The 23,092-nt window shown below is 46.3% G+C and overlaps 1 protein-coding gene across 1 annotated transcript; it reads right to left on the reverse strand.

Annotated features, from left to right (window-relative positions):
* Nucleotides 1–1,160: 1,160 nt before the first annotated feature.
* On the reverse strand, nucleotides 1,161–22,452 carry med1 (mediator complex subunit 1). Its single transcript, XM_035746406.2, has 16 exons — nucleotides 22,243–22,452; nucleotides 21,428–21,534; nucleotides 21,039–21,117; nucleotides 20,810–20,864; nucleotides 20,376–20,508; nucleotides 12,461–12,489; nucleotides 12,236–12,307; nucleotides 12,063–12,137; nucleotides 11,691–11,854; nucleotides 11,153–11,264; nucleotides 10,820–10,944; nucleotides 8,649–8,773; nucleotides 7,208–7,409; nucleotides 6,785–6,880; nucleotides 6,347–6,452; nucleotides 1,161–6,055 (listed from the first exon to the last, which is right to left on the reverse strand). The coding sequence occupies exons 1-16, from the start codon at nucleotides 22,358–22,360 to the stop codon at nucleotides 2,269–2,271; spliced, it is 5,385 nt and encodes a 1,794-aa protein (XP_035602299.1). The 5' UTR covers nucleotides 22,361–22,452; the 3' UTR covers nucleotides 1,161–2,268.
* Nucleotides 22,453–23,092: the final 640 nt, after the last annotated feature.

The raw sequence follows: 23,092 nt of genomic DNA on the forward strand, positions 1-23,092 counted from the left end.
AACCCACAGTTTCATTAGCTGTCCGGCTGGTTGGTCTCAGACGATCGCGCGGGTGTAGAAGCCGGATGTCGAGGACCAGGCCTGGCGTGGTTGCACGTGGTCTGCTGTTGTGAGGCCGGTTGGACGTACTACCATCTCATGGTAGAGAAATTAACATTCAATTCTCTGCATGCTAATTCCATGCTCCCTCTAAACTTGAGACATCTGTGGCATTGTGTTGTGTGACCAAACTGCACATTTTAGAGTGACCATTTATTGTCCACAGCACAAGGTGCACCTTTATAATGATCATGCTGTTTAATCAGAATCTTGATATGCCACACCTGTCAGGTGGATGGATTATCTTGTCAAAGGAGAAATGCTCACTAACAGGGTTGTAAACAAATTTGTGCACAAAATTAGAGAGAAATAAGCATTTTGTGCTTAAGGAAAATTCTTGGGATGTTTTATTTCAGCTCAAGAAACATGGGACCAACACACTTTACATGTTGCGTTTATATTTTTGTTCAGTATAAGTTGTATGTAGTGTTCAGTACAAGGTCAACCAATCCCATTTTTTGCATATTAATCACTAAACACATTCTGGTTCACTCATTAGAATGTGTAATATTGCCTTGGTCCCCAATATTTTTCCACTCCTTGTATTTTTGCTAATAGAATAGTGAATCAAGTCATGGAATTTATTTTTACCCTCTAATCATAACGACAGGAATTCCATCCTGCAGGGAAATGTTTGTTTCATGGTTATTATATGGTTATGGGGATTTTGCAGCATGACTCGATGCTGACATCTGCAGGAGATGGATGCAACTGCAGTGCCCCTTCAGGCGCACTAGAAATCCTAAAAGCTAGTCTGGGATTTGGGAAGCTGTTCAATTGTAATTTCAATTATAATTTCAAAAGAAAGTATCTAGAATATGTTGTTACCTGTGTAGTAATGCTGTAATGGCACTACTTACATTGTATTAACACTTTGTTATTATATATTACTTACTAGTAACTGCACTTTGACTGCTCAGTAATCGAATAGAGGTGTTTTTTGTGATTAAACAAGATTATGGATCGATAACTCAATTCTATAAAATATCAAGCCTGGAGCTAGTCGACTAATAGTTAACTCTCAACAAATATGAAAAGGTGTACACAGAGGAGAGAAATCATTCAGCATTTAAATATTTATTTTAAGCTTGCCAAACTTCTCTGCAAAAAAGGTTCTACATCTCAACACTAACCTGCCCATTACATGTTAAAAGAGGTATCAAAATCTAAAATTCACAATATTCTAAATCCACATTTAAGGCATTTAAACACACAAGATGTTACAACCCTTGCCGAATGATACTTTGTAAAAACAAAATATTTAAAATATATTCTTTTACATGTTATTTTTTTTTTGTAAACACGGTGCAAAATGCTACAGTCTTAACTTTTTAACCCCGCCCCCACCCCAATCAAAAACAGAGCCGCAATCTTCTATGTTTGGTGCTGCTCGAGTAAAATAATGAATCTAAAAGATATTCTAACTTCAAATACAACCAACATCGTAGCTCAAATAAACCGTACAGACCGAAACAGATACCGTGTGTGTCGTTGGGTACGTGTGGACTTTCTTAAAGGGATAGTTCACCCAAATTAGGTGATGGGTGAACTATCCCTTTAATTCCAAAATGCCTCACCCTCCACCCACATCACAGTACAAATTGGCATCTCCATGTCTAGGGTCGAGGTAACAATATGGCTGTAGAACACACTTGGATTTCAAAGTTGAATCCTGCTGTATTTGTCATTCTTGGACATATACTGATACGTTAAAAGACACACATTAAAAAAATAAAACAGGTACACTGGTAGAGCTTCAGACCGCGTTTCAAAGATCTGCTTGATAAATGGCCTACTGCTAGAATTCTGCCAGTCTTTGCAAATATGGCATGGACACCAAGGGAAGAGTTGCAGTCAAGATTATGAAAAGGCACATTCTGTAAGTTCTCATTTCATGTCAAAAGTGCTGCCACTAGCAATACTCGTGCTATTTATGGATAAATGGCCTAGCTTGCACAAGGGCACAACGGCAGAAGATGGTACACCTGGAATCTGTACAGCAATCTGTATGCTAATCTCCCACTTTTCATTGCCTGGCCCGGGATTTGAACCAGCAACCTTCACATTATTGGTCTGTCTCTTTAAACCCCCAGGGGCGTGACTTTTGATTGGAAATGAAAGTTACAGGCTGGCCTTTAAAATCCAAATCAAATGTGTCTATTGAAAGGGTTATAAGTTGCCAGTGAGGGCCGAGTCCATGAGGTCATCGTCCTCATTCCGCATGTAGACAGGACTGGGGCGGGAGGGACGGTCCGAGCCCATCATAGAGAGAGACGTATCCGAGGCCAAAATGGGTGACCGCGACCAGCTGTCAGCCTTCATGGGACCGTGCGAAACGTTCCCAGTTGACATAGACGACGACTTCTTCTTCTCCCTCTCTCTATCTTTGTCCCTCTCGCGTTCCCTCTCCTTCTGCTTCTTCTTCTCCTTCTTGTGCTTCTTGTGCTTCTCCCCTGAGCTGAGCGGCATGGAGCTCATGTAGTCCTGCGGGGGCACGGGCCTCATGGACTGGTCGTCGTCCGAGCTAGGGCTGTTCTGGTGGGACTTCTCTGCCACAGAGCTGCTGCCTGATTCGCTCTCGCTGTCGTGGTTGAGCGGTGTGTAGCCTGGCGAGCGGCTATGGCTGGGGGAAGAGCGGTCGTGCTTGGGCGTAGAGCCACTGAACAGGGGTGAGGCTTTGAGACCGGAAAGCTGGGGGCGCATGGATTCCCCCGAGCCCTCTCCGGGCTTCTGCAGGGTCACCTTGGCCTTGATGCTGGGTGAGCCGCCATCCGGCTTGCTGATAATGATCTTGGCCACGCCCGTGCTGCTTACGCCTCCAGTTTTGGGATCTATGAGCTTCTTGTCCCCGCTGGCACCCACCGACACGGACACTTTGGACTTACCCTCTTTCTCAGACTTTTCCCGTTTGATCGGGTACTCCCCGCCTTGAGAGGACATTCCGTGCTTGGAAGAGGGGCCGAGGTTTGGTGGCCCGCCCCCTGGTCCGCCTACACCAGTCCCACCACTGCTACCAACAGGCGGATCTCCCTCGTCTTCAGGACCCCCTCCCCCGCCGACGCTTTTCAGCTTGTCTATGACTGCAGTCAGCGAGGGCTTCTTGTTGCGGCTGGGGGACTTTCCTTTGGCGTTGGGGTTGTTCGCGTTGTTCCCTTGTCCGCCACCACAACCACCCCCTCCGCCACCACTAGAGCCATACTGAGACTGGGAGCCTCCGGAAAAGGGCATGGAGCCAGAGGAAGAGGAGCTGGAGGAGGAGGTGGAAGACGAGGAGCCGGAAGAGGAACCACCACCGCCCAGCTGCTTCTGGGAGCCCATCCCCCCACCGGAGGACGACTTGGACCCTACCAAGCCGCCGCCCCCTGAGCCCATGGGGGACTTGGCCTTGGAGGATGGCGGAGTTCCTGGGACTTGCGACTGCTGCATCTTCATGGTGGAAGAGAGCTTGTCAGAGCCACTGGGGCGAGAGTGCGAGGGGGAAATGTTGGGCTTGATGTTGGGGTTCATGAGGGACCCGGGAGGCTTGCCCCCCTGCGGCTTCATCTTGTTCCCACTTCCAACCCCGCCACCACTGCTTCCCGACCCGGAGAGTCCATGTTTGGTGATGGGAGAAGAGCCTTGCTTCCCCACACCCATTCCCTGAGAAGAGCTCTTCATCTGAGGGGGTCCACCTCCAACACCCCCTCCCACGCTCCCAGGCTTGGAGCTGATGCCTTGGCCCAGGGTGCCCTCCTTACTCTTGATCTTGCCTGAGGAAGACGAGGAGTGAGAATGATGGCTCTTGCTTCCGCTAGTGCTGCCTGCACCCCCCGTGCCACCACCCGCCGAACTGCTTGAGGTGTACCCGCCATGGGACGAAGTTTTCCCACCAGACAGTGTTCCTTTGGGAATCTGAATGGTGATCTTAGGGATAGGTGGTGTGGCACCTCCTGGTGGGGTTTGCGACCTCCCGGAGCTACCGGGAGACTTGGATCCTCCGCCAATGCTGCCTCCAGATCCCGAGCCTCCACTGGGTGGGGTGTAGGGTCGCCCCCCTGTGCTGTGAGATGGGGACTTCCCGTCGGGATCGAGCTTTTTGCGTTTGGGGGGCTTGTCTTTGGACTTGCCCTCGCTGGAAGGGGTGCGGCTTCGCTTCACCTGCTTCCCCTCAGTGGAGCTGCTGCCAGTCATCCCCATCCCTGAGCTGCGCCCACTCCCGCCCCCATTGTCATCCTTCGCCCTCATAAGTCCCTGCTGCTGCTGTTTGGCTTTGGCCTCGCCACTCTTGAAGTCACTGCTCCCCCCTCCCATGGCCATCATGAGAGGGCTCTGGCCTCCCCCCATGTGGGACGGGTGCGAGTCCCCTAGATCCAGGGCCTGACCCAGCAGTGGCTTGCCCCCTCCGCTGTTGCCCCCGAACACTATGCCAGAAATGTCGAAGGGGTCCTTGAGGGAGGGGTCGGGGGTGCTCTGGCCGTGCGGGGTGGGATTCTGGGGGGTGCCGGACGGCGTGTTCTGCTGGCTGCTCCCACCGAAGCCTTTGACCAGGTCCAGGTCTCCATCGGCGCTGGGTGAGCTGTCGTCGAAGTAGGCCTGGGGGAAGCCGTGGCTGGAGGTCAGCAGCTCGGGGTTGAAGTCCACCGTGTCGGGGAAGAAGTTGGTGGACGAGGAGTCGCTAGTAGGGGTGGTGGCGGTCGCCTCGGCGATCAGGTCGGCGGCGTTCGTGAAGGGGTTCTCATTGCTGTTGGTGTTGAAGATGTCCGCCTCGAACACGGCGCTGCCCTGTCCCGAGCTGGACGAGTCGCGGTGCGGGGTGCCCAGCGGGCCCCCATCCTCCCCGCTGCCCAGGTGGTGCTGCCCGTGCGAACCGCTGCCGCCTTTACCTGTCTGCTCGGGTAAGTCCGACAAGATCTCGTTTATGTCCGCGCCGATGCTGTCGGAGCTCGATAGGCGTACCATGCGAGGTAAGGATGATCCCGGAGGTGGTTGCTGCTGTTGCTGGGACTGGACGTGCGACTGCGAGTGGTAGGACACTCCGGCGCCGGAAGGCGGGGTCCCGCACTGACTGGGCGCCGGGGTGATGCTGTGGGGCGTGTCCAAGCCATCGCCGGGCAGGTTGACGTCGAAGATGGGATTCTGGGAGGCGTCCACGTCCATGGAGAAGAGCTCGCGGTGGAAGTCGTCCTCGGTGGGCTGGTGCTGGTGGTGGTGAGGCTGCATGGACCCCGACTGCTGCTTGTTCATCCCTCCCATCCCCCCTCCTCCTGCCCCAGGCACCCCACCCTTCTCCATCCCTCTGGGACGCTTCTTCTTGCCCTTGGTGCCACCTCCGGGGCAGGTGCCACCCATGCCATCAGTGCGTGGCGACCCAGAGGAAGAGTTCTGCCTCTCTAGGGGACTCGAGCCATAGAGGGCAGCAAAGTCCTGGGCGGGGTTGTCTTTCAGCAGGTTCATTAACATGGGGTGGTTCTTGGTGTTGGTGGCAGGGGAGGAGGTGGGAGGCGGAGTCTGGTGGGGTTGCGATCCGGAAGAGCTGTTCTGGGGAGTGGGGCTAGTGCCCACAGCGCCCGTGATCTGCAGCAAGCTGGTCAGAATGGGATTCTGGGTCACTTTGCTGAAGTCGTCCCCTGATTGACCCCCCTGCTGTTGCTGTCCAGCTGCCCCACCCTGGGGTGTACACTCTCCCCCCTGGCTTTGGCTGCGACTTATCCCGAACAGAGATGTGATTGGGCCGGCAAAGTTACCTCCCCCACTGTTCCCGGTGGGAGTGTTGCCTCCACCGACCCCCGGGAGCCCCATGGGGTTGGTGGGGTCAACCCCTGTGCCCATGCCGTACCCGGGGCTTCCAGCAGGGGGTAAGTTCTTTTTCACCATGATCTCCACTGTCTCGGCAATCAGGGAGAGGGCTGGCGTGTCTGCCTGGATGGTCTCCGCTTTCCGCCGGATGGCCCGCATGGTGACAGGGATGGACATGCACCTGAGGAAAGGGATCCGAATGGTGATGGGGCGGACATAAAGTATTTTTAAAAAATATATTTTTTTTTATTGTCATTTATCTGACGTTTACTTATTTTAACACCAATTATTTTCTACTGAAGGTCACATGGCCTCAAAATTGTTGTATTTTGTTGAATAAAGCATATTGAATGAAACCATTCGGGTTGGTTTCTTTGCAGTGGGGTAACAACAAGAAAGGCTGAGAAGCATCCACTACAACACAAAACAGATCGCGTGAAGGACACTTAAAACAGAGAAAATGGCCGCTCACCTCTGGACCACTTTGGTGATAAAATCGTCAGTGCAGATCAAGGCATCGGATAGGCCTTTGTACAGCTTACAGGACACCTGCCTGGAGTCAATCACCTCCATAACCACTGCAAGAGGGAGAGAGAAGGAGATGGTGGAGAGGAGAGAGACGGAGAGTGAGAGGAGAAGTTCGAGAGAGAGTTTATTTGACAAGGACAGTGCAAATTATATCAATGTTTTAGGTTCAAGATCAAGGTAAAAGAGCTGGAGCTAGCAAAGAAGTAGTCAAGAGTGAGTGAAAATGTCAGACCAACAGGGCCAGAGTTGATCTAAAGTCAATTCTGTTGTGAAAGTCACAGGGCCGGTTAGAGGACTGGCGGACTGAAACAGCAGTAATGTCCATAGGGATACTTTCAATTATGTTCCATTTAATTCAATGGTAATGTCAGTGTGTCCTCACCACAGACTAGGGACTCGTTAACAGGGTGCTGGAAGGAGACGCTGAAGCTGGAGTCGGTCAGAGGACACACCTCAAACTGTAGCAGTCCTGGAGTGTCTGGAGGGGGATTACACAACAGGATATTACATCACTGAATAGCGCAAGATTCCATCTCATGTCAATTACAATTTCTGTTTTTGTGGGTTGAACGCTTCCATTTGTTTTGATCAGCATCAGTACGGACATTGGCATGTACTGTATTATGCTGCCTAGAGTAACAATATGAAAATGATTTTGTAGTTCGGGTTGAGATGGGAACAGCCCTGTACACTGCAGTTCTCCAGGACCAGTTGTGTTCATTAGTTATCCGTTCTTATTGGACAAACGCAGGCCCCTCCCTGTTTCAGTTGGTCAACAACTACAACCACTACCACTACTACGCACCATCCTTGATGAAGGTGCGCTTGACGCAGCTGCCAATCAGTGTGTTGGCGGCTGCCTGGTGCCTGATAACATCCAGTAGGGCGGGCACCTGGGCTGGGTGGCGGAAGGGGATCTTGGACACCAGCGTCCCCTGCAGCGAGTGCCCGTCCTGCACCGGGGCGTCGCCATTCAGGAAGTAGCAGTGCTGCTGGTCGGGCAACGACTGAGCAGAGGGAGAGGAGAAGGAAAAGGTAAGATGGAGAGCCCATAGAGATAGTTAGGACTCATCACGGATGTAACCGTTTTTTTGCCATGGACGCTGCCACTGAGGGCTCCCACTATTTTAAATGAATGAATGACTGCAGGTGGCGGTAAGTCACCAATATTAGCTAGAACCCAAAAGAAGAAGAAAATGTATTACTTCTAAACGGAGATGGCCTCAACAGAGTACCACAGTATGAGTCATAATACCCATAAAGCTTAGTGGTCAAACAGGGAAACGGTCCCAAACGTTTTTCCACCATTCATTTTTCCTATAGGGGATTTTTAGAAACACTTCAATTAAGGGCTGTGTTCCGTGTAGGCTTACCCTTACCCTCTCTCAGACAAGGTGACAGAGTCCTTATTTTAAGTGTTTCTCAAATCCCCTGTTGGAAAAACGATTGGAACCATTTACCCGTTTGACCGCTAGGTTTTATGGGTATCGAATCAAACTTAATTGTATTGGTCACATACACATATTTAGCAGATGTTATGGCGGGCGTAGCGAAATGCTTGTGTATCATGACACCTCCACTGTGGGGCTCTATGGCACTGCCCGTGCTCTCACAGACGCCATAACAGGACAAATACAAAAGACGAGCCTGTTAACTCTATGGGAGAGCCTTTTTTTTTCAGAGACAGAATTAATTCAGTGTTTAAAACTACTGAATTCCAATATACTGGTAAGCTCTTTATGGTTGAGCCAAATTAAAAAGACTGATAGTCCATTTTTTTGCCCCACTTCAAATAAACTGTACTGCTGTGTTTCACTTGTCTTGCTTGAGATTTTAGAAGAGGTATGTGTAGCTCACAACCCGTTCATACAGGCTCTTCTTTTCACTGGACCGAGTCAAACCTGAGACTTCCCGGCCAATCACTTGACATTCACAGGTCACGCTGAGGATCGGAACGACAAGAAAAGCAGCGCCACACACCGCAGCCCTCAGTTGCGTGCACTCTCGTACTAACGTGGCGGAGCGCTTGATGTCATCTGACGATTGAAATGAAAATGAACCAAATATCGCCCTTCATTGCACTTCTGTAGTCGATCTGAGAAGAGCGTATAGATGTAAGCAACAGTTCATATTTCACCTAGCCTATCTGAGGGGAGCTCTCATCATATTTCTTCCACACACACACACACATCTACACAAGGGCCCAGGAAGCCGGTCTAAGAGGGGAGTGAGAGGAGGCTACTCACAGCGTAGAAGCGCATGGCGTGTGTGGGGGTGGTCAGGGGATTCCCCCCCTCCTCCTGGAGTTGATTCTGGACGATGAGCTCGTAGAGGGGCGACAGGGTGGGGGGTGTCTCAAACACAGGAATCCCTGGTAGGAGGGAGGGGGCGGGGGGTTAACTGACACACACAGACGTGTGCACAAACACCCACATCTTCACACTTTTACACAGGGGCGAAAACTAAAAGCAACAAATGCAAAACATACAAACCCATAGATACACCACACCAGACTTGGGCGATATACCAACTATAGGGGTATTTCGAAATACAGACGGTATGATTTTCAATACTGTTTCAATGTCATTTCTTTGTATTTTTTGAAGGGGGTGGGTGCGGGGGTGCGTGCTACCCCACTGCTTATAACTAGAAGTATAATACATCTAAGATATGTCAAATAAATGAGTGCCTTCAGAAAGTATTCACACCCCCTTGACTTTTTTCATATTTTGTTGTGTTACAGCCTGAAAATAAAATGGATTAAAATGGCGATTTTATTTGGTCACTGGCCTACACACAATATCCCATAATGTCAAAATGGAATTATGTTTTTTGAAATGTTTACAAATTAATTAAACATTTTAAAGCTGAAATGTCTCGAGTCAATCAGTATTCAACCCCTTTGTCATGGCAAGCCTAAATAAGTTGAGTCAAAATCTGCTTAACAAATCACATAATAAGTTGCATGTGTGCAATAACAGTGTTTAACGTGATTTTTGAATGACTACCTCATCTCTGTACCCTAACACATAGTTATCTGTAAGGTCCCCCAGTCGAGCAGTACATTTCAAACAGAGTCAACCACAAAGACACAGGTGGGTAAAAAAAAAAGAAAAAGCAGACATTGAATATCCGTTTGAGCATGGCAAAGTCATTAATTACACTTTGGATGGTGTATTAATACACCTAGTCACTACAAAGATGCAGGCGTCCTTCCTAACTCAGTTGCCAGAGAGGAGGGATGACGCACAGAGATTTCACCATGAGGCCAATGGTGACTTTAGAACAGTTGCAGAGTTTAATGGCTGCGATAGGAGAAAACTGAGGGTGGATCAACAACATTCTAGTTAGTCCACAATACTAACCTAAATGATAGAGTGAAAAGAAAGAAGCCTGTACAGAACACACATATGCTGCTGGTATGCATCATGACATGGGTATATGCTTGTAATCATTAATGCATGGGGAGTTTTTCATGATAAACATAAAACGGAACTAAGCACAGGCAAAAACCTAGAGCAAAACCTGGTTCAGTCTGCTTTCCACCAGACACTGGGATATGAATTCACCTTTCAGCAGGACAATAACCTAAAACACAAGTCCAAATCTACACTGGAGTTGCTTACCAAGAAGACTGAACGTTCCCGAGTAGAAGAGTTACAGTTTTGACTTAAAACCGCTTGAAAAACTATGGCAAGACCTGAAAATGGTTGTCTAGCAATGATCAACATCCAACTTGACAGAGGTTGAAGAATTTTGATAATAATAAAATGTTGTACAATCCAGGTGTGCAAAGCTCACACAGACTCACCCAGAAAGACTCACAGCTGTAATCACTGTCAAAAGGTGATATTATATTCTTGACTCAGAGGTGTGAATACTTATTTGTACATTTCAATATACATGTTTTCACTTTGTCATTATGGGGTATGGTGTGTCGATTATCCATTTTGAATTCAGGCTGTAACACAACAAAATGTGGAATTAAGTCAAGGGGTGTGAATACTTTCTGAAGACACTGTACATCCAGCTCAGGCCTCTACCTACGCATTTGGTTTGCAAAGTGGCTCGATGTCAAGATCAAGCTTCTTGGTTAGAACAGAGACATTCAATCCCCTCCTGGATCAAGATCCCTGTAACCTAAACCGTTTTGCACTCATTTTATTTTTACAACACCCCTTGTGCGCACATTCGGTAATATCTTATACTCCGAGTATGGTACAGAAACGATATGTTGGCTTGAAAACCTGGATACCGCCCAACCCTAGTCCACACACACACACACACACACACACACACACACACACACACACACACACACACACACACACACACACACACACACACACACACACACACACACACACACACACACACACACACACACACACACACACACACACACACACACACACACCTGTAGCATTGCCCATCCTCTGGATGAAGGAGAGGGAAAAGGGCATGGGCAGGTTCATCTTGAGGAAGAAAGAGGCAGGAAGGTCCACACAGTTGGAGTTGGTCACAGACGAGAAGGAGGGGGTTCTGCAACAGAGGAGACACACACACACACACAATCTCAAAATTATCCAGTTACTCCCCCACAACAAAATAACTACTTATTAACCATTTATTATGAACAATTTATAAAAGTATCAGATTTATTTTATTCACCAAAAAAATATCTTTAAGACCATCTAAATCTTTGCTCTGGAACTTAAATTGAATGTCTGAAATTTGGGAGAGGTCTCACCCCTTGTTGTCCACTGGGTGAGATCCCGTGATGAGGGGGGCGATGGGTAGCTTGTAGATTGACGAGGTCCCCTCCACCGTCACAGATACACTCACACCCAGAGAGCGAGGGACTGTACAGGAGTTAAAGTAGGGCCATGTGAAGACATGTTTAAAGGCACAGTCAACTTAGTGTATATACACTTCTGACCCACTATAATTGTGATAGAGTGAATTATAAGTGAAATAATCTGTCTGTAAAGAATTGTCGGAAAAATTACTTGTGTCATGCACACAGTAGATGTCCTAACCGACTTGCCAAAACTATTGTTCAACAAGAAATTTGTGGTGGTTGAAAAGAGAGTTTTAATGACTCCAACCTCAGTGTATGTAAACCTCCGACTTCAACTGTATATCTTTTCAACAATTTTTATTTATTAAACAATGGCTGAATCAAGAAAATATGTGTTCATCTCTATTTAGGATTAGCCCCAACAAGCGGAAAAGCACTACATTGGCTTTCTGGGCAGCACTGTGGCAAACTTCCTTCGCTCCCTCACCATTTGTGTCGGTGAAGTTGAGCTGCGAGCCTGTCCTTTCCTCGAACACATCGTACGGGGACACGTAGCACTGGAGGGAGACAAGATGGCCACCGCTCCTGGCTGTCAGCAGACCCACGCTCCCATGAAGGATGGTCTCCACTGTGTTAGCGTTGGTGGCTAACCTGCAACACACACACACACACACACAATAGTGAGAATTCATTCTGACAGGAACATATTTTTCTCAAAGGGGAAACCACTCAAAAAGCTCTTCTGGGAAAACACATTTTTTTTACGGAGGGAGAAATTTTATTTAGATCGGCCACATCAGGGGCATTGTAAAAAGGGAGGTTTTGTGATGCACCTAGTCAAACCGCAATGCGTACATACCTGAACATGTGCATCATCTTGGTAAGATCCAGCTCGAGGGATTGAAGTGCCAGGTACATCTTTGTTTTCAGCTTACTGGTGGGAACCGCAATAAAGATAAAAATGAAGTGTAACAACAGCATTTGATGTAATTCAATTCCACAACCACTTATAGTGCTCTAATAGCAACTCACTTGTCTCCAGGAAGCTTGTACAGGTTGACTAGGCCCTTAAGATGTTTGGAGAACTCTTCAAAGTTCTTATCCCTTTAGAGAGGTTGGAAAAAAATGACAACCAAGATGTCATCATGAGAATGAAATGAGAGAAAAAAAAAATGAAGCGCAAACATTTCTAGCTTTATTTATATAATAATTACATAATATTTATGTTTCTATTATTTATTTGATCTAAAATCTCACCTCAGGTGTTGAATCAGCTCCGGACAGCTCTGTAAAGAATTTTTAAAAAGAAGAAGAATGAATATAAACATAAACACTTGGATAACATATTTACCGTATATCACTGATTTTATAGCAAAAGAGTGTCGCACACATGCCGTTGCGTCCGATCTGAAGCTTCTTACGGGCAACTTATCTGCGTAAGACTTCTTAAGCAAAACTATCAGTTCAATACATTACTGGATATTGTTGAATTATGTTCTAATGATTTAATTTTGCGACTATGGAGTGGTGAGGAGCAGCTCCACGGGCGGACCCTAATTTTTGTCCGGAAGTAATTTGGCCATTCATTGTAGTCACTTCGCTCTGTAGAGATGCTATTTTCTCGAGTTCTCTCGTGTCAATTAACTTGTGACATTCCTGGATTACTCATTATATTAATAAACTCTGCTTTAAATCAACAAATACAATAAAAACATTTAAAAAGGTTGAGAGTATAAAACTGGGTACATATATCTGTGTTGGCCAAGTTTCGAGAACAGTCAAAAACTTCCAGCCAACCCTACGCCAATGATGCCGGTGGATCTCAAAACTGATCTTGGATCCGCATTAAGTAGCAAAGATATTCTTCGCCACCGTCGTCTTACAACAGATATCTCAAACCAGTCATGACTATTCAACAAAACAATAAATTATTTTCAAGTTTCTTTCCAGCTAATTTCTTAGCTACATGATTGTATGACGGGCAAAGGCAATGAGTAAGAAAAATAGTACAGTTCAGCCAGCCAGCAAGTTTAGCCTGGGAAAACAAGGACCTCAGATTGGTTCACCTTCCAACAGAACAACGACCCTAAGCAAAGAGCCAAGACAATGCAGGATTGGCTTCTGGACAAGTCTCTGAATGTCCTTGAGTGGCCCAGCCAGCGCCCGGACTTGAACATCTTTGGAGAGACCTGAAAATAGCTGTGCAGCGACGCTCCCCATCCAACCTGACAGAGCTTGAGAGGATCTACCGAGAATAATTGGAAAAACTCGCCAAATACAGGTGTGCCAAGCTTGCAGCGTCATACCCAAGAAGACTCAAGGCTGTAATCGCTGCCAAAGGTGCTTCAACAAAGTACTGAGTAAAGGGTCTGAAAACAAACCTTGGTTTCTCATGGTCAGAGTCTTTAGGTGCATTTTGGCAAACTTCAAGCGGGCTGTCATGTGCCTTTTACTGAGGAGTGGCTTCCATCTGGCCACTCTACCATAAAGGCCTAATTGGTAGAGTACTGCAAAGATAGTTGTCCTTCTGGAAGGTTCTCCTATTACCACAGAGGAACTCTGGAGCTCTGTCAGTGACCATCAGGTTCTTGCTCACATTCCCGACCAAGGTCCTTCTCCGATTGCTCAGCTTGTTTGGCTAGGTTGCCAGCTCCAGAAAGTGTCTAGGTGGTTCCAAACTTCTTCCATTTAAGAATGATGTAGGCCACTGTGTTCTTGGAGACCTTCAATGGTGCAGATATTTTTTGGTACCCTTCCCCAGATCCGTGCCTCAACACAATCCTGTCTCGGAGCTCTACGGACAATTCCTTCAACCTCATGGCTTGGTTTTTGCTCTGACATGCACTATCAAATGTGGGACCTTATATGGACAAGTGTGTGCCTTTCCAAATGATGTCCAATCAATAGAATTTACCACAGGTGGACTCCAATTAACTTGTAGAAACATCAAGGATGATCAATGGAAACAGGATGCCGCTGAGCTCATTTTAGGGTCTCAAAGCAAAAGGTCTGAATACTTATGTATGTATATAAGGTGTCCATTTTTTATTCATTGGCAAAAATGTCTAAAAACCTGTTTTCGCTTTGTTATTAAGGGGTATTGTGTGTAGATTGATGGGGGAGGGGTGTTTAAACCATTTTAGAATAAAGCTGAAACGTAACATGTGGAAAAAGGGGTCAAATACATTCCCGAATGCACTGTGTGTGTGTGTGTGTGTGTGTATACAGTGGGGAGAACAAATCAAATCAAATTGTATTTGTCACATACACATGGTTAGCAGATGTTAATGCGAGTGTAGCGAAATGCTTGTGCTTCTAGTTCCGACAATGCAGTAATAACCAACAAGTAATCGAAGTAACAATTCCAAAACTACTGTCTTATACACAGTGTAAGGGGATAACGAATATGTACATAAGGATATATGAATGAGTGATGGTACAGAGCAGCATAGGCAAGATACAGTAGATGGTGTCGAGTACAGTGTATACATATGAGATGGGTATGTAAACAAAGTGGCATAGTTAAAGTGGCTAGTGATACATGTATTACATAAGGATGCAGTCGATGATATAGAGTACAGTATATACGTATGCATAGGAGATGAATAATGTAGGGTAAGTAACATTATATAAGGTAGCATTGTTTAAAGTGGCTAGTGATATATTTACATCATTTCCCATCAATTCCCATTATTAAAGTGGCTGGAGTTGAGTCAGTGTCAGTGTGTTGGCAGCAGCCACTCAATGTTAGTGGTGGCTGTTTAACAGTCTGATGGCCTTGAGATAGAAGCTGTTTTTCAGTCTCTCAGTCCCAGCTTTGATGCACCTGTACTGACCTCGCCTTCTGGATGATAGCGGGGTGAATAGGCAGTGGCTCGGGTGGTTGTTGTCCTTGATGATCTTTATGGCCTTCCTTTAACATCGGGTGGTGTAGGTGTCCTGGAGGGCAGGTAGTTTGCCCCCGGTGATGCGTTGTGCAGACCTCACTACCCTCTGGAGAGCCTTACGGTTGAGGGCGGAGCAGTTGCCGTACCAGGCGGTGATACAGCCCGCCAGGATGCTCTCGATTGTGCATCTGTAGAAGTTTGTGAGTGCTTTTGGTGACAAGTCGAATTTCTTCAGCCTCCTGAGGTTGAAGAGGCGCTGTTGCGCCTTCTTCACGATGCTGTCTGTGTGAGTGGACCAATTCAGTTTGTCTGTGATGTGTATGCCGAGGAACTTAAAACTTGCTACCCTCTCCACTACTGTTCCATCGATGTGGATAGGGAGGTGTTCCCTCTGCTGTTTCCTGAAGTCCACAATCATCTCCTTAGTTTTGTTGACGTTGAGCGTGAGGTTATTTTCCTGACACCACACTCCGAGGGCCCTCACCTCCTCCCTGTAGGCCGTCTCGTCGTTGTTGGTAATCAAGCCTACCACTGTTGTGTCGTCCGCAAACTTGATGATTGAGTTGGAGGCGTGCGTGGCCACGGAGTCGTGGGTGAACAGGGAGTACAGGAGAGGGCTCAGAACACACCCTTGTGGGGCCCCAGTGTTGAGGATCAGCGGGGAGGAGATGTTGTTGCCTACCCTCACCACCTGGGGGCGGCCCGTCAGGAAGTCCAGTACCCAGTTGCACAGGGCGGGGTCGAGACCCAGGGTCTCGAGCTTGATGACGAGCTTGGAGGGTACTATGGTGTTGAATGCCGAGCTGTAGTCGATGAACAGCATTCTCACATAGGTATTCCTCTTGTCCAGATGGGTTAGGGCAGTGTGCAGTGTGGTTGAGATTGCATCGTCTGTGGACCTACTTGGGCGGTAAGCAAATTGGAGTGGGTCTAGGGTGTCAGGTAGGGTGGAGGTGATATTATCCTTGACCAGCCTCTCAAAGCACTTCATGATGACGGAAGTGAGTGCTACGGGGCGGTAGTCGTTTAGCTCAGTTACCTTAGCTTTCTTGGGAACAGGAACAATGGTGGCCCTCTTGAAGCATGTGGGAACAGCAGACTGGTATAGGGATTGATTGAATATGTCCGTAAACACACCGGCCAGCTGGTCTGCGCATGCTCTGAGGGCACGGCTGGGGATGCCGTCTGGGCCTGCAGCCTTGCGAGGGTTCACACGTTTAAATGTCTTACTCACCTCGGCTGCAGTGAAGGAGAGACTGCACGTTTCCGTTGCAGGCCGTGTCAGTGACACTGTATTGTCCTCGAAGTGGGCAAAAAAGTTATTTAGTCTGCCTGGGAGCAAGACATCCTGGTCCGTGACAAGTATTTTATAACCTGCAAAATCGGCAGTGTTTCCTACTTACAAAGCATGTAGAGGTCTGTAATTTTTTTATCATAGGTACACTTCAACTGCGAGAGACAGAATCTAAAACAAAAATCCAGAAAATCACATTGTATGATTTTTAAGTAATTAATTTGCATTTTATTGCATGACAAGTATTTGATACATCAGAAAAGCAGAACTTAATATTTGGTACAGAAACCTTTGTTTGCAATTACAGAGATCATACGTTTCCTGTAGTTCTTGACCAGGTTTGCACAAACTGCAACAGGGATTTTGGCCCACTCCTCCATACAGACCGTCTCCAGATCCTTCAGGTTTCGGGGCTGTTGCTAGGAAATACGGACTTTCAGCTACCTCCAAAGATTTTATATTGGGTTCAGGTCTGGAGACTGGCTAGGCCACTCCAGGATCTTGAGATGCTTCTTACGGAGCCACTCCTTAGTTGCCCTGGCTGTGTGTTTCGGGTCGTTGTCATGCTGGAAGACCCAGCCACGACCCATCTTCAATGCTCTTACTGTCAGAAGGAGGTTGTTGGCGATACATGGCCCCATCCATCCTCCCCTCAATACAGTGCAGTTTTCCTGTCCCCTTTGCAGAAAAGCATCCCCAAAGAATGATGTTTCCACCTCCATGCTTCACGGTTGGGATGGTGTTCTTGGGGTTGTACTCATCCTTCTTCTTCCTCCAAACACAGCGAGTGGAGTTTAGTACAAAAAGCTATATTGTCTCATCAAACCACATGACCTTCTCCCATTCCTCCTCTGGATCATCCAGAAGGTCATTGGCAAACTTCAGATGGGCCTGCGCTGGCTTGAGCAGGGGGACCTTGCGTGCGCTGCAGGATTTTAATCCATGACGGCGTAGTGTGTTACTACTGGTTTTCTTTGAGACTGTGGTCCCAGCTCTCTTCAGGTCATTGACCAGGTCCTGTCGTGTAGTTCTGGGGTGATCCCTCACCTTCCTCATGATCATTGATGCCCCACGAGGTGAGATCTTGCATGGAGCCCCAAACCGAGGGTGATTGACCGTCATCTTGAACTTCTTTCATTTTCTAATAATTGCGCCAACAGTTGGTGCCTTCTCACCAAGCTGCTTGCCTATTGTCCTGTAGCCCATCCCAGCCTTGTGCAGGTCTACAATTTTATCCCTGATGTCCTTACATAGCTCTCTGGTCTTGGCCATTGTGGAGAGGTTGGAGTCTGTTTGATTGAGTGTGTGGACAGGTGTCTTTTATACAGGTAAGGAGTTCAAACAGGTGCAGTTAATAGAGGTAATGAGTGGAGAACAGGAGGGATTCTTAAAGAAAAACTAAAAGGTCTTTGAGAGCCGGAATTCTTACTGGTTGGTAGGTGATCAAATACTTATGTCATGCAATAAAATGCAATTACTTAAAAATCATACAATGTGAATTTCTGGATTTTTGTTTTAGATTCCGTCTCTCACAGTTGAAGTGTAGGAAAACCTGCAAAATCGGCAGTGTATCAAATACTTGTTCTCCCCAGTGTGTGTGTGTGTGTGTGTGTATATAGAAATACTGTAAATCCTGCTTCTGTTGCCTGTTTCAGTGTTTGGGTGATAGCCTACGGATTCTGTGAGCCGCAAGCATGACGGAACAATTTCACAAATTAGCTGTTTTTAAATCCTTGCTATGCTGTAATAAAGGCTTCCCATTTTGTTTTACGTTAGACTAGCCTCTCTGGTATTATTTATAATGCATTTAGTTAGTGCCGTTTACAATGTTCCAAATTGTCAGGTAAATTATATCCATAATAATAACCCTCTCTTTTCCTTGATCTCATTCTTGTTATTACTGTTATGATCATCACAATAATAAGTCATGTTATTGTCATTAATAGGCTTATTATAGCAGCCTTATATAACCACCATCGAGCTGTAGGCCTTGTATTGTAATCTAACAGCACCTGTTTGGCACACATACAGTGATTGTCTTGTAGCCCATTCCAGCCTTGTGTAGGTCTACAATCTTGTCCCTGACATCAGTGTCTCCTGACCCCTCCTGTCTCAGCCTCCAGTATTTATGCTGCAGTAGTTTATGTGTCGGGGGGCTAGGGTCAGTTTGTTATATCTGGAGTACTTCTCCTGTCCTATTCGGTGTCCTGTATGAATCTAAGTGTGCGTTCTCTAATTCTCTCCTTCTCTCTTTCTTTCTCTCTCTCGGAGGGCCTGAGTCCTAGGACCATGCCCCAGGACTACGTGACATAATGACTCCTTGCTGTCCCCAGTCCACCTGGCCGTGCTGCTGCTCCAGTTTCAACTGTTCTGCCTTATTATTATTATTCGACCATGCTGGTCATTTATGAACATTTGAACATCTTGGCCATGTTCTGTTATAATCTCCACCCCGCACAGCCAGAAGAGGACTGGCCACCCCACATATGCTCTCTCTCATTCTCTCTTTCTTTCTCTCTCTCGGAGGACCTGAGCCCTAGGACCATGCCCCAGGACTACCTGACATGATGACTCCTTGCTGTCCCCAGTCCACCTGGCCGTGCTGCTGCTCCAGTTTCAACTGTTCTTCGACCATGCTGGTCATTTATGAACATTTTAACATCTTGGCCATGTTCTGTTATAATCTCCACCCGGCACAGCCAGAAGAGGACTGGCCACCCCACATAGGCTGGTTCCTCTCTAGGTTTCTTCCTAGGTTTTGGCCTTTCTAGGGAGTTTTTCCTAGCCACCGTGCTTCTACACCTGCATTGCTTGCTGTTTGGGGTTTTAGGCTGAGTTTCTGTCCAGCACTTTGAGATATCAGCTGATGTACGAAGGGCTATATAAATAAATTTGATTTGATCCTTGGAGAGCTCTTTGGTCTTGGCCATGGTGGAGAGTTTGGAATCTGATTGATTGATTGCTTCTGTGGACAGGTGTCTTTTATACAGGTAACAAACTGAGATTAGGAGCACTCCCTTTAAGAGTGTGCTCCTAATCTCAGCTCGTTACTTGTATAAAAGACACCTGGGAGCCAGAAATCTCTCTGATTGAGAGGGGGTCAAAAACTCATTTCCCTCATTAAAATGCAAATTAATTTGTAACATTTTTGACATGCGTTTTTCATGGATTTTTTGTTGTTGTTATTCTGTCTCTCACTGTTCAAATAAACCTACCATTAAAATTATAGACTGATAATTTCTTTGTCAGTGGGCAAACGTACAAAATCAGCAGGGGATCAAATACTTTCCCCCCTCACTGTAGGCCTAATATGCACGCAGCGCTTGCTCAATACCTTATTTTTCTTGATCTCCAGTTTTCCCCCACAACTAGTCAAATTTATTCCACACATCTGACTTCCCCTTTACCTCCTGCGCAACCAGTAACCATTTCAGTAACAGAACTTCTCAGTCAGAAATGGCTGCAATTATGTTGCAGCTTCAGCAACACGGACAATGCTATACACACTGATGTTCTGTGGTGGTCACTGCAGCAGGGAGGAGAGAGGCAACGGGTGCTAGAAAATCACTCTCTGTCTCTTTTTTTTTTTAAACACAGCGCAGCAAGTCTGAGCCAGGCGGCACAATCAAATTAATTGCGGTCGGACTCCCTCTAGTCATTTGTGTGTCTTCATTATTTCATCAAATAGCTGGCTTATAAAGCATCAGACCAGCTCAGTGCATAAGGTTGACTTGATTGAAACATACAGGATGTGTCTAAATATGGAAAAGTACACTTTGAAAAAAAATATGTTATTGCAAGTGTAGCTTGTGTTTCTGACGGTGCAGTAATATCTAACAACTTCACAACATACACCCAATACAAACAAATCTAAGTAAAGGAATTAATTGGTCGAAACATACAACTCTCGGTCAACCAATAGCTTTTTTAGGCAGGGACAGCCAAAATAGACATAAGCGTAATAGTGCTGTAGGTAAGGGATAGTACTGACCGCTGGGTTCTCTCCGTGGTGGGCCACCTTCACATCCACCAGCTGACCAGCCGTGTCCAGCTGCACCTCCACATAGAACATGTCTGAAGTGATGTAACATTCTGTCCCCGAAGGACTCAGATGGGACCCCAGCCTGGTGGGAGAGGATGAGGATGGTAGGGGTGGGGTTAGAGAGAAAGAGAGGGAGGCAAATCAGACTCAAATGTCCTCCTCAAACAATGACTTTCTTGCCAAGTTTGGAAATCCATTGTTCTGTCAGGAATGTACTATACAACAGATATACACCACATATAAACACACTTAATAAAATACACATGTTATGCTATCAATGGTATGAATAAGGAATCAGTGGATGGGTGACCTGGTGAGGGAAATAAGGAGGGAAAGGGAAAGAAGGAGTAAGTGAGTGAGACAAGAAGAAAGGAAGAGCTTACATGTTCTGTCGAGCGATGGACTCCAAGCGATCAGTCATGGACGGCAGGGAGGACACTGGAGCCGAGAGAGACAAATTTTAAAACTCAGCAGATTGTCTTTCAACTGTCAAGAATCTGATGATACAGGAGCGATTGCTATTGGCATTCAATTGCAGAAGTGCCAATGGAACACTTTCAATGAATAGGATAGGTTGTCTTTGTGATCAGTTGTCTCTCTTTGGCGTCTCACCTTTCAGTGCTTTCTGCAGGGTCTCTAGACAGGTGAGCAGGAGCTGGTGTCCAGCCGCATTCATCTGACCACGTTTCTCCTGTGACCGACGAAACAAGAGGGGAGAAGGATTAGAGAGTAAAGATTTTCTAACTCATAATGTATGTATATTTGGGTTTACCCCAATGAAGTTCTATTGACTAAAACGTTGGTTTTAAGATTCATTAATCACATTGTGGAGCATGCAAGAATGCCAGTGAGCCGGAGTTTCTTTTTCCACCTGTATGAATGTATCTTCCGGAATCTATAAGGCGTGCAACCGGACCAATTAACACGCTTTCCTAACTCTATATATTTTGCATTCCATCATTTCCTATTATTTCATTCACACATTCTCTCCATCTTCTCACCATGGCCTGGCGCACCACCTTGCTGGTCTCCTGCCAAGGCCGTGAGGCATTGTGTTTGGCATGGAGTCTCTCCAGCAGAGCGTTCACGCGACTCTGCTTCTCGGCTTCTGTGAATAAGCAAGGTGCACAACGGAGCATTACATTCAATTGGAACTATAGCACTTCAGTGTTCAATGCCTGACATTCCAAGATAACAATATAAGCTAGTTTTAACATCCTTATTACATAGTTAACTACATAATTTGTTTAGATTGTGTCCTACACAAAACTAAAAACACAGTGGAATTGATGGAGTAGGCTTAGCTTTGATGCAACCAAGAGTTTTCACATTGCGCTCTCAAGAGGGTCCAGCACAATGTAAAAATGTTGCATCGAAGTTAGAGTGTGGGGGGGGGACAGTCTATATCTACATAATTAACTATTGATAAGAGTTGTGCAGATACATGCATGACTCTCGGACTGTGGTTGTGTTGCTAACTAGGTCAACTGGCTTGGACTTGATTGACTACAACGTGTCTAGTACAAGAAAGTGGCTAGGTAGCTCATGTCCGCGTAACTAATCCAGGTGCATTTAATATAGTTGTCAGTATCAGTAAACTGTTTTTAAATAAACATTTCCCGTAGAAAAACATAATGGTGCATTATAGTAGCTAGCTAGCATGATAACTACAATGCTGGCTATGTAGCTAATATAGCTCACGAATACCCTAGCTAGCATTAGCCTGCTCTCAGCTTGTTGTAACTGATCTGACAACAAATATCTGACCCTAGCGTAACCACTCTAGCTCCAATTGCACAGATATGATACAACTCACCTGTCCCTTCTTCAGCTTTTACCCGATCTGCAAGAGCCTGGTTTCCCCCAGATTGTGTTGAAAGGGTAAGTTCTCTTGCTGGGTTTGGGCTACAGCCCTGCATAGAAACCGCCGCCATCTTCACTAGCTAGCGTCTTTTTGCTAGCTACACTGTCGCTTCGCACTGGACTTCCGTAGTGGGTGGGACGTCGTAGTTAACGATGTTATAACTAAACCCAAGATAGACCACAACATGCCGTTTCGAACGGGAGCAGATAAGGAGGTGGGCAGAGCCAAGCACTAGCTAGCCAGATCCTATTGGCTCATTCGAGCATGTATTTGCGTTTTTACGTTTGGGAACTCCTACCCTGTGAAGTGCGCGTGTGCACTTATAAGCCATTGTACTCCTAAAGCCATTGTACTCCTAAACAATTGTACTCCTAAACAACAATTGTACCCCTAAACAACGCAATTCAATTAATAAAACGTTGGCAAAGGTAAAGTCTACAAAACTTAGTCCACTCTGTTCGTAACAAATTTTATTTTTGGGAAGAGAAAACTGTTTTGAGATCAAATGTTTAGCAGAATATCGGGTCAAAATCCATCTCGCTCCATCTTCTCCCATTGCCGGCCATTGGGCTTCTTGAAACGCCAACCGCATGCTTCAGATGTATATATCCTGTGAAACATCTGGCTCATTGTTCTATCTGTGTCGGATGTCTTGTTGTTCAAATTATATCATCAAATTGTATTTGTCACATGCGCCGAATACAACTGGTGCAGACTTTGCGGTGAAATGCTTGCTCACGAGCACTTCCCAACGACGCAGGGTTAAAAATAAAAACTTTTTTTTTTAAAGTAATAACTAAAA

Source organism: Oncorhynchus keta, chromosome 3 (assembly GCF_023373465.1).
Source record: "Oncorhynchus keta strain PuntledgeMale-10-30-2019 chromosome 3, Oket_V2, whole genome shotgun sequence".
Taxonomy (NCBI): domain Eukaryota; kingdom Metazoa; phylum Chordata; class Actinopteri; order Salmoniformes; family Salmonidae; genus Oncorhynchus; species Oncorhynchus keta.

Coding starts and splice junctions, on each gene's coding strand:
- med1 (XM_035746406.2), bottom strand. CDS start 22,360: ATGGCGGCGGTTTCTATGCAGGGCTGTAGCCCAAACCCAGCAAGAGAA. Junction 11,855..12,062: donor AAGATGATGCACATGTTCAG/GTATGTACGCAT, acceptor TGTGTGTTGCAG/GTTAGCCACCAACGCTAACA. Junction 7,410..8,648: donor ACGCCATGCGCTTCTACGCT/GTGAGTAGCCTC, acceptor CCCTCTGCTCAG/TCGTTGCCCGACCAGCAGCA.